General features: G+C 42.2%; 1 protein-coding gene across 1 annotated transcript in view; it reads left to right on the top strand.

The window, feature by feature from the left end:
* kcnh3 (potassium voltage-gated channel, subfamily H (eag-related), member 3) overlaps positions 1-18,448 on the top strand; it is a 177,258-nt gene extending 158,810 nt beyond the window's left edge. Inside the window, exons 11-15 of the mRNA XM_030427642.1 lie at positions 8,648-8,862; positions 14,067-14,323; positions 15,038-15,138; positions 15,259-15,311; positions 15,551-18,448. Of these exons, the coding sequence (XP_030283502.1) occupies positions 8,648-8,862; positions 14,067-14,323; positions 15,038-15,138; positions 15,259-15,311; positions 15,551-16,522 (1,598 nt within the window). The 3' untranslated portion in view covers positions 16,523-18,448. The remainder of the gene's footprint in view (positions 1-8,647; positions 8,863-14,066; positions 14,324-15,037; positions 15,139-15,258; positions 15,312-15,550) is intronic.

Raw genomic sequence — 18,448 nt, forward strand, 5'->3', positions numbered from 1 at the left:
CCAGAGGATATATGAATGAATATATCGAGAAAAAAAAACATGAAAAATCTGAGCTGCTGCTAACTTTCATTTGCAGCCTTTCCACTTATGTTTGGAGAATTCTGTGCCGCCATGATCTCTAACTGCTGTACAAGAACCTGGCCAAACTGAGTAGGCCTATATACTTCTTCTCTTTTAATGGCTGGTAACATCAGAAGCTAATCCCTGTCATTTCAAAGGTACACTTTTTTGTGTTGTAATTGTGTTGTAAGACACAAACCTTAAGCAGTGAATGTTAAAGACAACACTGGAAAAAAAATAGAATAAATGAGAGATTGGTCAGACATGATGCCGCACCTGTTACAACAACTTGGAAGATTTCTTCAGTTAGCTGTTGAGCAGGCTGAAAGCTAATTTCCTCTGGATGTGCTTCAAAGCCTTTGCAACACTAATCCAGCAAGCAGCTTTTCTCAGATGTTTGTGTGAATGTGTAATAGACAGTGATAGACACAGAGATGAGGGAGGACGGGTGGGGGTTTTGTGTGTGTGTGTGTGTGTGTGTGTGTGTGTGTGTGTGTGTGTGCACCAAGGACAGATGTCTTATATGTCTACGCATCAGTTTCTCAAAGTGGCACGATGTAATGAATTAATGGTCCATACCTGTTTGCCTGCATTTCTGTCTGTTCATTCATCTGAGTGTGTGTTTTATGTGTGTGTTTGTGTATGTGAAATGAAGTAGATTTATCTTCAAATGCCAAGCCCCTGGTCCATATTTGATCTTGATCATGACACACACACACACACACACACACATCAATAGATGGAGTGCGGTGCTGTGCTGGTATTAATAATAAATAGATTTTACATTATTAAAGCACCTTGATTATTAATGCTGAAGGGTGGATTGAGCAGAGTCCTGCAGAGCCCAGGAAGCTCTTCACATTCTACAGTCCATTACGGCCTGATTTTCTCTCAAATATACTCCCTGGTGATCCTTGAGAAACCCAGAGCTTCACTTAACAACACAGCTGTTCTGAGGAATTTTCCGTAATCCCCAATACTCCTCTGCTTCTTCATCCAGGTACTCTCTAGCTGCCAAGTTGGACTTACTATTCAATGTGGATTCACTCATTGAATACAAGCACATGAACTGTTCCAACTATTTCTTCTGTCAATATAATGTAAACTGTTGTGTGTGTGTGCATGTGTTTATGTGTGTGTGTGTGTACATCAAAAGACTATACTCCTTTGGTGATTATACATATTTACTGTCATACTGATTTTAGTATGACAGTAAAGCCAAATACTATTACTAATTACTTTGACTATAACCGCTAAAAATGTTCAATAATTAAAATGTATATCCAATGAAGCCAATTTTAGTGTTTACACTAGCAGCCCTTACATAAATATACATAAGAGGACAATTAAACACCATAATGCAAGATTTGCAGAGGGTTTAATCAATACAAACCCCAGTCCCCTGCAGCAAGTCATTAAATATGCATATTAAATAAAATCTGTTTTCACTGAAGTAAGAGTTTTTTTTGCCGACCAAAGCCAACAGTAAAACTATGAAGGCTAACTTTACCTGAGCTTGTGACAATTATAATGCTGAAAACTTTTGGCATTGTCACTGCCATAAAGTGAGACTTTAAGGGTTATCACCTATATAAGCCCAGTTCAGACCAAAGATTTGCGGTTGATGAAAATGTTTCAAAAAGTAAGATGAGAGTTGAACCTACCTGTTGCAGCTTGACTCAGGTCAGCTGATGATGACGCCGATTGTCAAGGCGATGGTGGCTGGTGTAATTAATATAATGATCGGCTACTGCTTTTCCTGCACTTGAAGTTACAGCCACTCTGCACTGATCGCTCTCTCTTACTCAACCGTACATTTCTCAACTGCTTTTTCTCTTTTTCTCCAACGTATTAGCTTCGCAACACACACACCTTTTTTTCTCCATTTAATCATACCTACAAATGCAACGGCAGCAAGTAACTTGCTATCACTGTGCTCATTCATGTTTTAAGCTGCTGCAAATGAAAGGCAGCTTTAAAAAAAAGCCTGAAAAGCCAGCAGTTAAGTTAAGTACAGAGAGACGTTGCATTTGAGATGATACGCCATCTCGTCTGGTCGTTTTGGTGTGGTTTTCAGAGTATTGCAGACAAGCACACTGCAAGCAGTTGCAAGTTTCATCCCGTCTCATCACAAATCTTTTGTCTTGGCTGGGCTTTAAAGTCTTCATAGTTCTGGGTTCCATAGTTCCACATTTTTTGTGAGAGTCCTCTCTCTCTTTTACTAAACAACTAATGGGGACAACCCATTAAGAAGAGTAACTTATGATTAAGTAACTGATATTAAATGAGTCTATTTGGGTAACTACTCAGTATGACGTCTCCTTTGACTTGAAGGTTCACAATAACAACAATGATTCGGTAATTAGTAATCACTTGTTCAATCAGTGGCTGATTGATAGTTAATCAGGAACAACTCATGAACGAAGTGGTCAGTATGTTGACTCAAAGATATTTCTAAAGCTAATTATTACCTAATGATTCATAAATGTACTGACAACCAGTCTTTTATTCTAGTAACTCATCGTTATCTACAATATAGTCCTCAAATCACAGTTATTCAGGAATTACTCATTAAGGATGTATTAACGATCAAGCTGTTCCTGGTTCATTCCTTACTCACTCCTCAGTAACTACTCACACTTTTGTGTAACTTATTGTAAAGTGTTACATCTCATATTTAACTTTGCATGATGTTTAGACTTTTGAAACATGAACACACAATCAGCCACACGCACACTCACAGATTACCAGCAAGGTTATTTAGAGCTAGTTGAATCCATTTTCAAAGCTAAACCCTCCTCCACAGAGGTAACCAGGGTACAGCAAATTAATTTGTTAATTGATAAATAAAATTAATTATCACCAACAACAATTAAAAACTGGTTAACTGTGGTATTATTGTTCATTTGCGCCATGTTAGCAGAGATCAAGCATGTCAATCATGTTGAGATAATTACAGTTTGAGTGCTAATTTGTTAAGTTATCTTGCTACCGGAAATATGTAGGTGGTAGCTAGTTTCTAGTACTGCTTGGTACATGTTGTTGTTGCTGGGATTACTCATTGGCTTTAGTGTGGACCTTTTTTGCAATGGAGTAAGTGCTTTCTACAGACTGCACAAATGTTGCCGTCCTCCACAGTGAACAATGATAAATGTTATATTTCTTGTCATGAGTAATCACCTGCAAGTAACATCTAAGGCCCAGTACACAGGTATGTGGGTGTTTTCTCCCTCCAGATGAGCAACATAGCATCGTTTAAAAAAATAACCTTTGTTGTTACCAACATAGCTGAAAATGTGTCACATAGCCATTCATGTACTGGGCTAGCTGGTGCTGGTGTAAAGAGGAAGCAGATTGTATACTTACTTACAGAAAATACTATGAACGAGACTGAGAAACTGGACTGCTCAACACAGAATCCTCCTGGATAATGCTATTTTTTATTAAAACATTGTAAGCAGGCATTTTTGACTCCTTTTTCCATTATTGCACATATGTTTTTGTCTCTCTAAAACAGACAATATAACATCCTTTCTGCCAAAGTCTAAACTCTCATTTTCAAATGATGCTACATACACTGATGAAACCAAATTAAGATGCAAAAGTGTGTTGCTTCATGGAATCCAAAAATCTGTTTTTCTGACTGTCCTGAAGTAAACACTGATTTTCTGATGTCTTCATCCATAAAAAGGTTTTCCATAAGGTCTGTTTTCAGTTTACTTAGATGCAGTTTATGTGTGTGTGAAAAGCCTGAAATGCACATGTATCTTTGGACTGGGCCTAAATATCTCATGTTGATTTAAGCTAAAAATATATTCTATCTTACTTTTCTACATCAGAAAACTGAAGTGACTGCAGCCTATACACTGGGTGTATGTCCACTTGTAATGGCTGTATAAAGCATGTGAGTCCATTCATGACAAATGGAACATGGTGGTCCTACTGATGATGCCAGCACCTGCTCGACCAATCAACTAACAAAAACATATTCTCTGAAAATGTCAGCAAAACAGGACCGGTTACGTAACCTTTACATCAGCCTTAAATTAACCTTTACCTTGACAATCACACTAATCAGTCTAATATATAGAGGGATGTATGACTTTGAACTAAATGAATGGTGTGTGACACATGTAAAAAAAATGACCTTTTATTTCAATACACCCCCTGCTATGTCGCGCTTCCTACTTTGTTAGCATGACTGGATGAGGGAGCAAGTTTGGTGCCAGTTTGATGAGGTATGACTTCATTGTGCCACTCTCATTAGGTTTTCAAAGTAGCTGCAGTGCCACATTGTGAAAATCCTGCCTACAAGTCTTTTTTATATATATCAAAAAAGGACAAGTAGTGTATAAAACATAAACTGAAATTCCACATCAGGAGCAAGAGCCTTTAGGCAGTGCATACTAAAGGCTCAATCACTGGCATCGATGAAATGAGAATCCTTCAAATGCTTTTGTTCCCTGCCCTCCTTTTTCACCTATACTCAGACAGTCACATACAGAGGCATCAAGGACTAGACAAATAGACACTCTTAAATGCCACTTTCAAGCATTCATCTCCTGCTCACTTTAACATTTTGCTGTGATTACGAGCAAAAGCTTTTCCTGATGCTGCTGACAGTCTTGACTCTGTTGCCACCCATCATCTCTGTGACAAAAGACAATTGAGGCTGAGCTGTGGTAGGCGGTGGGAGTAGAAAGAAGCAGAGGAGCAGAAGTGTGAGCGATGTGAAAAGACAAGAGAGACAGACAGAACATGTGAAAACCCCATCATGCCAAATTAAGTAGCACAAGCACATATGGGGGGGATGGGATTAAGAAATGAAGCTGCAGATGATGGTTGGACAGCGCTGAGTGCATCGACAGCAGGGTGTAGAGGAGGTTTTAGTGAAGGGGTACAGGACCATGTCCAATAGCTGCTATCGCTCACATGGCCTACTCTAAGCTCCTGCTCACCCTGTGACGCCCACCCTTTCTTTTCGCTTTTCTCACTCCGCCCTGCTATTTTTCCTGAATCAAGTCATGCCAGGCTGCGGCAGCCTCCACACTCATTCCCTCTTCAATTTCGAAGGGTGTCACCTTTCTTTCTCTTGCTTCCTCCATCTTCTCAACCTCCCTCTTTTCAGTCCTCCTCCACACTCCATCACCCATTTTAGGTTACAGCCCGTCCCTGCTTTACCCTGTCTCTGTCCCCTCTTTGCTTGTTCTTTCTCCTTCTTCTAAATGGTCTGTTCTCAGCCCAGGTGGCTGTGTAGCCCCGGAGCGGTCTTTGTTTGCTTTGTGCCTTTTATCCCTAATATCAGAGGGGCTTTGTCTATCAAAAGCCTCACAAATGAGTGTGCTCCTAAGCATGCAGTTCCTTGAATGGCCACTTGGGGCTGGTTCCAAAAGCAAGTCTATCTCTTTAAGAGCCCATGTTAACAGCAGAAATAAACATGGTTGCAGCCTATAAGAAAACGTTTTTGGTCTGGATGGCTAAAACCCCCACGCACAGTATGATACCTGTACGAGGAGTGTATTTCCATATGATTTATTTGTTTTAATACATAGGCTCAAAGTTATGCATAATTCGTAATTGGAGTGGACTCTTGGAGTGACAGCTACCTACACACATTTTCTACGAAGCAGATGGCTGCCGGGGCCCACAGGCTCTGGAGGAAACAGCTGTGGGCAGAGCCTGGAGCCTTTAGAGGGATAAACACATGGAGTCGGATGAGCACAGAGTTAGCTTTTTAAGTAGATCATCTTCACTCTCCCCTCTCAAACTGTCTTCACACAAACTCCTTCGGTATCTGTGTGCGTGCTATCTTGCAGTTCGTGTACAATAAGGTATTCTGGCTGTTTGGGGCAAATAAACCCACAATCAATCTCACAAGAGTTTAAATTAGCTAAACTTTATGTGTGAACACAGCTTGTTAGCCTAAGCTAGCTTGGCAGTTTCCAGCTAGGTAGGCTTGTTTAACTAGGCTTGCTTCAGGTCCCCACTTCTTCCCTCTAGATCCTCAGAAGCCTGTGGGTGATGTCATGGTGGCTCTGTTGAACAACAAAGGGTGATGGCGAATAATCTGAGCAGGAATTTGTTATCTCCAACACACTAGCTTTGTCTCTCCCAATGGTTTATTTGTTCTGTGAAATGCCAACTGACAGCTGTTCTGCATTACATTTACTTACAAAACTCGCCCCCTCATCAGGGCCTTCAAAAATAATCCTCCCAAACAGGATTAGCTTTATAGAAATAGTGGATAGTGTCCAACAGGTTTTTTTTCTATACTCACGGGTAAAGACTTGCAGGAGAGTGGCTGAAGGAAAACCAGAAGAAAATTGGTTCTCACTGTAATATCACATTAAAAAGAGTAAGAGACGTTAAAATTGTTGTGTCATGAGTGATTTCCATTTATATTGTATATTAATGGAGTATATTCAAGAGATTTAGTATTGCACTTAAAAGGTTGGATGACTCATGAGAGACCAGTCAAAAGAGGGAATAACCAAAGAAGCAGATGCTAAGACATCCTTTCGTTTTTAGTCATTACTATGATGAAAGCAGTCGTTCTATCCATTAAGGAACTTGACAGTGTTTCTTTGTTAGATGCTCCCCAACCTACTTGGTCATATTTTTACTCTTTTGACTTCAACAATGATGAGTCTGGTGACATCTTCAGGATTAAACTGAACACTAGCCTGACAATCAGGCTGTTCCTCAGTTTTGTTTTCACTTTGTTGTTGAAGCTGATTATGAGTTAGCTGATTATGGTGAACTAGTGCAGTGTCACAGACTCATCGGGGCTGCCTGATAATATCAAACATATCTGATATTTACAATTTAAAATCTGAATGATTACATAGGTACTTTCTGAGCCTGAACACAACAACCGATGGGGGAGCCATCCTGGTCCAGGAAGCAGGTAGTTGGTTTAGAGGAGGAGACAAGTTTAGACAATTTCTCAGGAGAGAAAAATTCTAAAGTATTAAGAGCTGAGACTAACTGAGAATCAGCAGGAGGATGTTTAAAAATCAACTTTCATTTGAAGCCAGAGATGAAGAGTTAATTTTGATCGAAGAAATCATTTGCATTGAGGGGTGCACAGCTCACAGACTTTTTTTTGTGTTTCCGTTTGTTTTTCTTTATTAGGCCGGAGAATTATACTGTTCTAGCAGCATTAAGAGCACGCTTATAATGAAGTACACTATCACGTCATGCAAGATAAAAAACATCCAAATTTGATTTACACCACGCTAGTTTCATTTTCCTGCAGGCCTGCTTGAGTTCTCGGGTTTCATCAGCAAACCAGGGAGTAGATTTCTTTGGTTGTCTTTCCTTGGTAGAGACAGGTGCCACAGAATCAAGGAGAGAAACAAGTACTGGGTTAACATCATTAGTGATTTTTTCCACAGTCACAGTCACAAATGGAGCCAAGACCCCAGGCAAGTTTTTACTGAGTGTCGCTGTGAATGCGGAGCTGATATGACAAGAAGTAAAAACATTTGTGTCACCTGCACAAGGACAGGCTAATGATGCTTCAAATGTTATAAGGAAGTGGTCCAACACGGCAGAGGAGACAGAAGCGACATTCAGGGCTGACACATCTGATCCATGGGAAAGGATCAATTCCACAGTGTAACCACTGGAATGGGTAGGTTCATGATAAAGCTGAATGACGCCAGAAATAGTCCCAAAAGGACCCACGTAGAGGGTCAAAAGGTTTATTTAAGTGGATATTGAAATCCCTAATAATTAAGATTTTATATGAGCGAGTCACACGATCTGCAAGGAATTCAGTGAATTCTTCTAGAAACTGGGAGTAAGCCCCTGGAGGTCTGTAGGTTACCACCAGGTGAAGGCCTGTTCCCTGGAGAAGGCTGTTACTACTTGATGAAGATGGTTTTAAAACCAGAGCCTCAAATGAAGTAAACTTAATATCCTAGTTGGAGGTTAGACTGAAAATAGATTCGTAGATTAGAGCAACACCTCCATATATCCACTGGCATGTCAAACAAATCTTCTCCTTAAACTGAGAGTTCAGCTGCTTGCACCTTTTTTTTGATTGTCAGTGATTTAACTTCAGATCAAACTTCCTGCTCCATTTATTAAGCTGAATCATTTTCAGACCCTGTCTCTGCTTAAAGTTGAAGCACTGTTACTACTGCTTTCACACTGTACATGTAAACTTATTTTAGTGGATCCACCTGACCATTTCAACTGCTTTCAGTGATTGCATTTTGATTGCCACTTTGATAGTATTGATATGTCATCACGTCAATGTCATTTTCAGTTGTCAAGACATCTGTGTTAGTGTTCGCTAGGTTCACCTTTGTCAGGTTGAATGATGGATTACACAGCCGGAACACTTTCTCCCAGCTGTCTTTGTGGAAGTCATTTGCAGGTCCATTCCTTTCATCCTCTTTCTTTGATGATCTGCAGCTCAGAGTGGTTCATTTATTTAACAAACCTCCCTGATTCCTTCAGGTGGAGACTGTAAAAATAAACTCACGCTGAGTTACTGCTTTAAAGGCGCAGATATGTCTTTCTTTCATTAGTGTGTTATTTGTCTTACACCTGTCTCTATGTCGGTGCACCTTCCCAGGTAAAGGAGATCTGATTGGTTCAGACTACCTGACCAAGGAGCAGGTGATCAAGACCAACGCTAATGTCAAAGCCCTGACCTATTGTGACCTGCAGTATATCAGCCTCAAGGGCCTCCGCGAGGTCCTCCGACTCTACCCCGAGTACGCCCAGAAGTTCATCAGCGAGATACAACACGACCTCACCTACAATCTGCGAGAAGGCCACAGCGCTGATGTGAGTATATACAGTCAGGTAGAGCCTTGAAGGACAGAGGGCTGTGAAGGAATTGTTGCTGTTTTGTGTTTTTTTCATTTTCTTATATTAAATTGCTCCTGAATTGAATTGAATTGAAAAGACTGACCCCTTGTGGCAATGGATGATGGGGTTGTTAGATTCTCTCAGACGTTATGTCAGAATGTGGAAATTCAGAAGCATTTAAGAAGACTATTTTTAAATGATAAAGACAAATTGGCGTTGATAGCAGATTTTCCTGTTATTATTGGATACAAAAAATAATACAATACACATTTCTTGTTAGGACAGAAAATCACTTTGCTTGTTATATCACAAAACCTTATCCGTATTTCACAAAATCAACATATCTCAAACAAAGCATTTCTCATTATAACCTGATCAACTGGCTTGATACTTGCAAATGGTGTATATGTGAGGGCCTTTGCAGTACCTAAAGTGAAGCTCTAGCCCAGAGAGATAACATTACACAATTCATAACCATCTGACATGGTGATCTGATTTTATGTATTATGGCTGTGGGTTGCTTTTATTTGGTTTAGGTGCCCTTGAGTAATCAGCATGGGCTGTGTTTGCTGTGTTGGCACAATGAACTGCAGGAATTGAAGTATTTAACAAGAATCTACCCTCCATCCAGCGTCCAAACCTCAGTCCTGACCACATATCACACCTTACGTGGCTATATTTCAATGATGTAACCAACTGAATGAATTATTCAGTACCTGGTATCAGCACCATCACCTCTCCAACTCTGCCTGGACCAGAGACAGCACACTGCTTGGGTTGTTTCTTTTCTACTCTAAGTTTTAAATATAGTTTTACCCTGGTTAAAACACACACTTACAAACCCCAATCAAATGTGTTTGTCATAACAGCCCTGTGAGAGACAATGTGGCCACTCCAGTGTGTGCCCAGCTGTCACCCTGGAACGGGCTCCTGCCAACCTGTGCAGGATAGGCAGTACAGACACAGTAATGGATGGATGGTACTTCAATCAGCTGTGTCCCAAACCATCAAATAACATTTGAACCATATGTTAACCAGTTATGATATTTTTTAACCAGTCACATTCCAACACATGTCATAAAAACAAAATATTAAAGACCTTTTGTGATATAACAAGAAAAGTAATGTGTTACTGCACCAAGAACAATTTCTTGTCAAAGTTTAATGACCTGGTATAAGGTAACAGGAAGAAAATATTTCATAATAACATAATAAAGATATTGTTACAATATGAAAAGAATCTCATAAAAAGAGTGAAGTTCTGCAACAAAATGTTGCTAATATTTTTTAGCTATTGAGGCAGCATTACACTGCCATAATTGTATGATATGTACTGGGCCTATATGTGTTTACACACCATCTACAGACATTCCTAACACCACCTGCATACCTTTCTTCAGTGTTACGGAGGCAGCCATTTGCAAATCAGTCACATCACTCCACGTGCAGCCGTGAAAGTGCAAATTGTAAATCAAGTGTTATATGGTGCTAATGTAATAGCCTGAGTAGACACTCACATTAAGAGAGCTCTAATGGACAAAAGGTATGCATGACTTCTCAACAACTTCTTTAACATTCACACACAGATCTGTGCACACATCACAAGTGCACAAGCCTAGCCTTGAAGTGCTTTTTTTTAACTACCGCTATAAAACACAAACACACAACCTATGCCTTTGGCTGGTGCAGCAGCAGCAGAGGGAGCAAAACACAGGGACAAGAATAGCTCAGTGCTGCTGTTTGAAGCTGTCCTGCTGCTAAAAATAGTGCAGGGGGGAAGCACGGGCTGTCCCTGACTGGCTGAGTCGCCCGCAGCTGTTGCTAAGATTGGATCCTGCTCGATATAAATAGCCCAGCCAGCCGAGGAGAAGAAAGAGGAGGAGGAGGAGGAGGAGGACAGACAAGGGGGGAGGGGGGAACTCTGGCATCTCATTTTCTGTTTTGCTCTTTCTCAAGTCCTCCTTTTCCACTGCAGTGCCGATTGTTTCTCCAAGGCACAGCACACACACTGCGGAGTGTGAGGGAGATGCAAATGTGCAAATGTGTGCACATATCAGCATGTGTCTGTAGCAGTACCCAGAGGATGCGTGATTCAAAATACATCAGCTGCTGCCCATATCTTAAGTCTGGGTTGCAGATGTCCATCGTGTTTAAGTATGCAAAACCCCACTGATACCAACACCCCAGGAGAGTGTGTATGCATATGTATGTGAGGAAAGACTGCTGCAAAATAGAGGGAAAATCATGCACATATCTTGTACCTCTTTACTCAGTGAACACTGCAAGAGGCAGTCTGAAGGGTTGAAGGATGATATGACCATGCTTATATCACAGCAACGTTTTGTCCAGCGCAGACTTGATTAGAAATACAAGAAAGCATTACTTACAGGAGAGGAAAAACTGAAATGTTGGAGTACCAAATGTGGTTTACCGAGCAAAGAAAAGAACAAAAGATCATCATCTAAGTGATGGTTGTGTTTTCAGTGACTGTCCCTGCTGATTCACAGGCTGCAGACTGACTGTCATGACCCCTGAGCCTTCGGCGAAACAATGCAATGTGCAAGAACAACCAGTCCACTGGGTGCACTGAGCCGTGCTATGGAAAGAGGGGGAAATTACAGCATATTGTAGCCCATGTTCTTGTGCTGTTCAATCTCTGCAGCACAGATGTGACCGGGGGAACATATTGCACCTGCATGTACTTTACACACCAGACACACTGCTGCACCAAAATAAGAAAAAGCACTTTGTTCATTCTTGTCCTTGAGAGCACATGCACAGCTTACATACACATCCAGTTGTGCACGTGCCTGCTCTCAGATGTATGCATGAGGCAAATGCAAACTGCACACCCACACACTCACACACAGACAAGTCTAACGCCAACACACGGCAAGTGCACACTTATCACGCCCCCGCATCGCAGAGTGCTCCTTGGTTTCCTCCAGATCTGGGAGCTAAGATTAGAACAAGTGAGCTAAAAATACATTACGGTAGCATGGGGTCGGCTGAGAGGAGGGCAGTGGGGGAGGAAGATAAAAATGAGAGTATGCTGAGCAGGCAGGGACTGAGGGGGAAGAGAGGGAGTTGATTAAAGGGTGAGGAGAGGGAGTGAGGCTCAGAGTGGGAGAGAGCAGGGGGAAAGCAAAAGCATTGGGGCGTTGGCTTGTCTGCATGATGAGATATATAATACATTCATCACTCACTGCACCAGTCATTGTATGTTAGGGCACATGTGATTATTTTGAAGACAGTTGAGGATAAAGGCAGGATAAACTGTCATCACTGAGGAGGATGTTTTTAATGGTGATGTAATGAATTTGTTTGAAGGTAGACTCAATCTCTATTATATTTTAGACACAATGTATATGAAGTAAGACTGACACGTCACACCAACACACTCATGAGCACCAAACATCAAGGAACATCTCATTTGATCAATATAAATGTTCTTTTCTGCTCTTGTTGTAGTCTATGTTGTTGTATTTTAGCTCAGACAGAGTCCTGTTTTGCTAAGCCAGTCTTGTGGAAGTTTCAGCAGCCCAGCATCAACACTGCAGTAAGCCTAAATTATTCAGTTCATAAGCAGGGACATAGCTGATGGGGAACAGGGACAAGTGTAAATGCCGGGGGACTTTGCGTGTGTGTGTGCATGCACGCGCGTGGGAAAATGTGAGGAGGAAACATTAGACGCAGCAGTCTGTATTAAATGTAGCATGACAGGCTTCTTTGCTTGTCTGGCAAATTCTCCTGACGTCTCATCAGGTCCTTAAGTTAATGACTATAGTTCATTGTAATGGCAGCAGCCTAAGACGTGAAACTTATCTTACTATTGTTGCATTTTAGAGTCACAGGACTGGAGGTGCACTACAGATGCTTTACTCTACATAATAGTGCCTGTTTCATTTTGCCCAGTTTTCTCCATATGTCATGAGAAACATAGGACAAAAAGGTTTCAGTCCGAGAAAATAAATAATAAAATATCAAATTTGACACGTTTGAATAGTACAGCAGCACTCCACGCAAGCCAAGGTATAAAAATAATAACAGTAGTGACATGAGGGGGAAAGTGCCATGAATTGAGATACTGAAGTATTTATACGTTTATGGTATATTACTACACACCATTTGTATTACAGTTATGGGTACAATGGGGTGTATACAGTTTTATTATTATTTCATTTATGTTATTCTATTTTTGTGTCTTGATTTGTTTGTTTAAAAACTCTTGAGCCGTTCTAACAAGTGAATTTCCCCAGTGAGGGATCAGTTTTGTTTATGGTTAGGGTCTCAATTATCTCATCTTATTTTTGGATTTGAAACCACAAAAGCATCAATCAATTAGTTGTCAACCACTAATTACCAGCTATTTTAATGATCAGCCAATCAGTTTCAGTTTTTAGTAATAGTAATAGTAATAGTGTTTGTAAGAGTGTTTGTTAGAAAACAAAAGTAGGGGCGCCGTTTAGCTCAGTTGGTAGAGCAGGCCTCCCATGTGCAGAGGCTTTGTCCTTGCTGCAGTGGCCCCGGGTTCGAGTCCCGGCCTGGGTGCCCTTTGCCGTGTGTCTCTCCCTCACTCTCTCATCCCGTTTCCTGTCATATCTCCAGCTGTACTATCAATAAAGCCGATAAAAGTGCTTTGGGAAACACTGATCAACTTGTTTCTTTTTCTGACATTTTGTTGACCAAACTCATCAATGAATCTAGAAAATAATCAACTTTTATTCAACAATGACAAAGAACATATGTTGCAGCCCCTAGAAACCACTGGAACGAAAAGCAAGACACACCAACCTATTCAAAAATTTGACATCACCTTTTTCTCTGGAGGAAATCTGCAACCCCTTCAACTAAAATGTCCCAACTATAAAAGGAAAGGTGCTCAACAGTCTTCAAAAAATATATAAAATGAATGTGATAACTAATGAGGTTTGCTCACTTTGTGTCCCATTAATACTCTGTTAGAAGATGGAGTGTGTTCAGGTGGAGTGGTGTGAGCACTGTGTTCAGTACATCAGACAGTACCAGCTCTTGTGTTTTCCTGCCACCCACTGGTACAACCATGTCACTGCACTAAGTTTCCCAACACTGAGTCTGATGCAACTGTTGCTGTGAGTAACAACAGGTGTCATGGCTCAAATCATTTCAGTGTGACTACATTCAAACTCTCTGTCTCTCAGGTGGACTGGGAAAGTAACGGGGGCTTGGTGAAGAAGCTGCCATCGATCCGTGAGGATGAGGAGGGTGACGAGGAGCAGAGCTCTGTGTCCTGCGCTCCTCGCTCCCCGCTGCGTCTCAGCAGGGGGCTCAACTCGCCCTTGCGCTCCCCTCTCCTGCCACCCAGACCTTTCCGCGCTCCCTCTGAGCATTCCCGCCCCACCACCCTGCAGATACCGGTGGTCAGCTTTAGCAGCGTGCCGCCTGAACTCAGCCCGAGGTGAGTAATGTTTCAGTCACTGTTGAGGACATTACACAGACCTGCATTCATTTACTGGAGACTGAACCATAACCACCACCTGCCAAACACTCAACTTTAACCCAACCTCAACAAGTCTTCACCCGAAAATGAAAAAAAAAGATGTACCTTATGGGGACCTGCTTTTGGTTCCCATAAGGAAAGCAGGTCCCCACAATGTCACTGTGTAGCTGATTGATGTCCCAACAATGAGAGTGATAAACATTGCACACACACACAGATCGCTGGAAAAGAAGTAACCCAGTGTGACAAATAATCAAAAGGATTAAATCAACTAGATCACACACACACACTGCCTCACAGCCAGAGGAGCAACTGCAAATACGCTGCAGCATAGGTGTGTGGCTGCCATGGTAACCAGCAGATTATAGTACTGGTGGCTGACATGGAGCCTGGCTGCTGTTGGAGGGTGAATAGGTTCTCACACTGTAAGATGATGTGTGCACATGGAAAGTAACTGTGCCCATGTGTGCACAGAGATTAATTACAGCATGTCGACTGCACAGTGGTGCAGTGGTGTGTGAACAAAAGCTGCTGAGAAAGTGCTTTTTATATTTAAATAAAAATGCTGTACAACCAACACAGATACACTAATTACTGCTCTTTAAGTCCCCAGTCTCATTTACATTCCTCTCCCGTGTGCTTTTTCTTACTTTTAATCCCTCTTTTCTGCAGATTCGTGGACGGCATTGAAACAGAGAGCAATTCCAACTCATCACAGAAATTTGAGTTCAGCCCTAGCTTGTCACCGGCAGCACCCCCCTCCCCATACCCAGGTAATACACACACACACACACACACACACACACACACACCACCTCTCACAAAGTAGTATTTTGTGTTGAGGTTGACCTGAAGGATTAATGTTTATGCATATGTGTTTGTGTTGTGTGTAGGAATTCGGGAGCACTCTGAGATCAAGCACAGTGTGTCTAAATTAACTGATGAGGTGAGTGCTGATTTGGTTCAAACATGATCATTATGCCTGTTTCACATTTATCACAAGGCTCAAATTATTTTCTCCACAAAAGAGCTGTTTCTTTCTCCAAAGATAATACCATACTTAAAATATTTGTCATTCAGAGCTATAAAAAAACTTGATAAAGTTTTGAATGGTTTGATCTTCGTATGTGTGTGTGTGTGTGTGTGTGTTTGTGTGTTAACACTGTCTGTCTCTTCACCATACAGATGAACAGTCTCTCTAAACAAGTCTCCAAGCTCAGTCAGGAGCTACAGGAAATGACACGCCTGCTTAAGCCCCTCCTCCAAACAGCATCACCACCAATCCTAATGACCATGATGCCAAATTTAACCCCACCCCCTTGCAATGCCAGCCAGCTATCAGCAAGTACCTGTGTCATGTTGCCAACCGCAGCCCCATCTTGCTCCCTCCAGAGACCTGATAACCATTCCCTGTTGGACAGTGGTGACACAGAAGGTGTAGATTTGCCAGGATGCCTTCTCCCAACTCCTCATTCACCAAAAAGGCCTAATCCATCCTCTTCAGCATCACCACAGAACCCACCAAAACCCCCAGGGGGCCACACTCACCCCAACCTCCCTTCACCTGAGGACCAACTTCCTGAGGGATCCCCAGTCCCCCAAAGCCCCCACGCTTCCTCCAGTAATGGGGTATTCTTGCCCCCGCTGCAGGAGCAGCCTCCCATGGCCTCTCACACCCCTTCACCTTCTCTCTCCTTCTCCATGTCTCTCTCCTCCTCACCATCCCTTTCTCCCTGCCAAGGCCCCCACCTTTCCCGACCTGGCAGCTGTGCCAACAGAGACCTGCTCCCGCCGCCTCCCTTACAGGACACCCCTCCTCCGCCGTCCTCCCACTGCTCTGCTCCCCCATCGCTCACATCCTCCCCTGGAGATCTTCGGCTGAGGCCTTTCCCCTCCATCCCTCTCGTATCCCCTACTGTCTCCCTCCATCCATCCTCCCACTCCCTGCCCTTGTCTCTGGACTTTGCTAGTGCAAGGAGAGGGCAGGGAGATAACCAGACTCCACCTTGGTGTAGGTCACAGCTGCACCACAAGGAGGCCAGACCTGTCACTTATCCTCAGGAGCTGGAGATGCAGGAGTGGGGACAACAGGCAGAGGATGCCAATACCTCCACAGAGCACATCAGCTTCATTGATGAAGAGGAGCCAGCATTATGAACGTTTTAAAACGGAGCAGAAGCTCCATTAGAGTGGCAGAGAATGAAAGAGATGTAAAAGTGGTATCACAAGATAAGATCAGAGAAAGTGATGACCGGATGATGGAACAGGAAACAGACAGCTGGTCCTTATCACACAGGAAGTGATATGTCAGGCAGAAAATGCTAGAAGGCAAGACAGGTAGTCAGAAACACACCTGGGAGGCTGAGACGCAATGCCAGATGTCAGCAAATCAGTGTGAAGGACAACTTTACACTAATCAACCAGAACTAAAGCAGCACAATTTGTCTTACAGTTTCAACACTTCAGTAGCATCAGCTGACCCCTGCAGCGACTGGCACACACAGAACCAGAGCACAGCTTTTTAACTGGTTCCATTTATCTCTGAAACCTAATTTAGCTCTTTCCTGCTAACTGTACGTACAATATTGCTTTTTAAAATCAGTATGGATGTCTCCTCAAAGGGCAGGTACAAACACACATATCTCAGTGGGAAACGTCTTTACCAAGAGAGATAATTGAAGCCACCACACTGGGACTGGGAATGTACACTCTTCAGTCAGTCTCAGTCACATCAGGTCACCTCACCTGGAAAGCCAGTTTGCGTCATCAGTGGGATTATTTGTAAAGATATGCGATCATCTGCCTCTGGGCTGGTGGAGGTAAACACTCAGCTGACATGGAACCATTTCTTCCGAGTCATATACATACTCATCTCTCGTATTTGCAAAAAACATAGTTATTTGAATTGGTTCAAATTCTAACAGAAACACATATTCTTGAAGTCAACATAACTTTGAAGTACACAGTCTAGTCAGTAGATGAACATGTAATGGGGCAGAAATGCTTCTATTTGAGAGTGAACCATCTGGAACGTCTGAGCTAGCAGTTGTGTTATAGACAAAATGGGAAAAGTTGGGGAAATGCATATTTCATAAAGCCCGCCCATATATAACATCACCATCATGACTGTTTACAACCAGCCTATCAGATTGTATAGCAGACTCCCACATCACTCCTGAGCTTTAGCCATCTAGCCATTCGTGCCTTCTCCATATACAGACATGGACCTCCCTAAAGTCCTTCACCTGTTCAAGACAGGCAAGCATTTGGATCAAAATTAACATAGAAAGCCATCAATGTCACCTACAGAGAACACTCGCACCTTTACCTAAAATGTAATTTATGTATTTATTTAGGGTGTGGATTTATTTATTTTTGTTGACGAAAGCAATGAGGAAATATATTGTGACTGAGGGATGGAAGAGAAACAGGCTGAGGAGGAAGGTTTACTATTTAAATAGATAACTGGATGCACTCCAGACCGAGTGTAACCTTCCCAATTCTTATGTAGCACACACATGAAACATATCATCAACACACAAGTTTCTTCATGTACAACCTCTTTGCCAACCACTGAGCTTTATGCTGGTACGAGACAACAGCCTGACACTAACAGTACAACAGGCTGCATCACTATGGAGGTCTCAGGACGTCTGTACATTTATTTGCTTTGGTGAGGTGCTTTGTGCACCACGTTACTTGTAATATAGACAGTCAGATTTCTGGTTTCTATTTTCTGTAACGGGAGCAGGGGAGGGACTACCTGGACTCTTTACACACTGACATAGATTCACTGAGCAGAATTCACTGTGGAGTTCTGGTTCTTTGGGTTACTCCGGGGTGGGGGGTGGGGTCATGGGTACACAAAAGGGTTTTTAATAAAAATGCATGTCACAGCTTTTTTTTGCATGAGGAATGTGCCTGCTTTTGAGTTGTAGAGGTCAGAGGGCTGATGGGAGTAGACTGACCTTGCCCAATTAGAGGCTGTTGGGTTTCAGATGATTTATTAACAACTGCTGTTACATAAAAAACTTTACCAAGATTACATACTGTACAACAATAAAGAAGTGTTGTTTTGTACAA

Source organism: Sparus aurata, chromosome 9 (assembly GCF_900880675.1).
Source record: "Sparus aurata chromosome 9, fSpaAur1.1, whole genome shotgun sequence".
Taxonomy (NCBI): domain Eukaryota; kingdom Metazoa; phylum Chordata; class Actinopteri; order Spariformes; family Sparidae; genus Sparus; species Sparus aurata.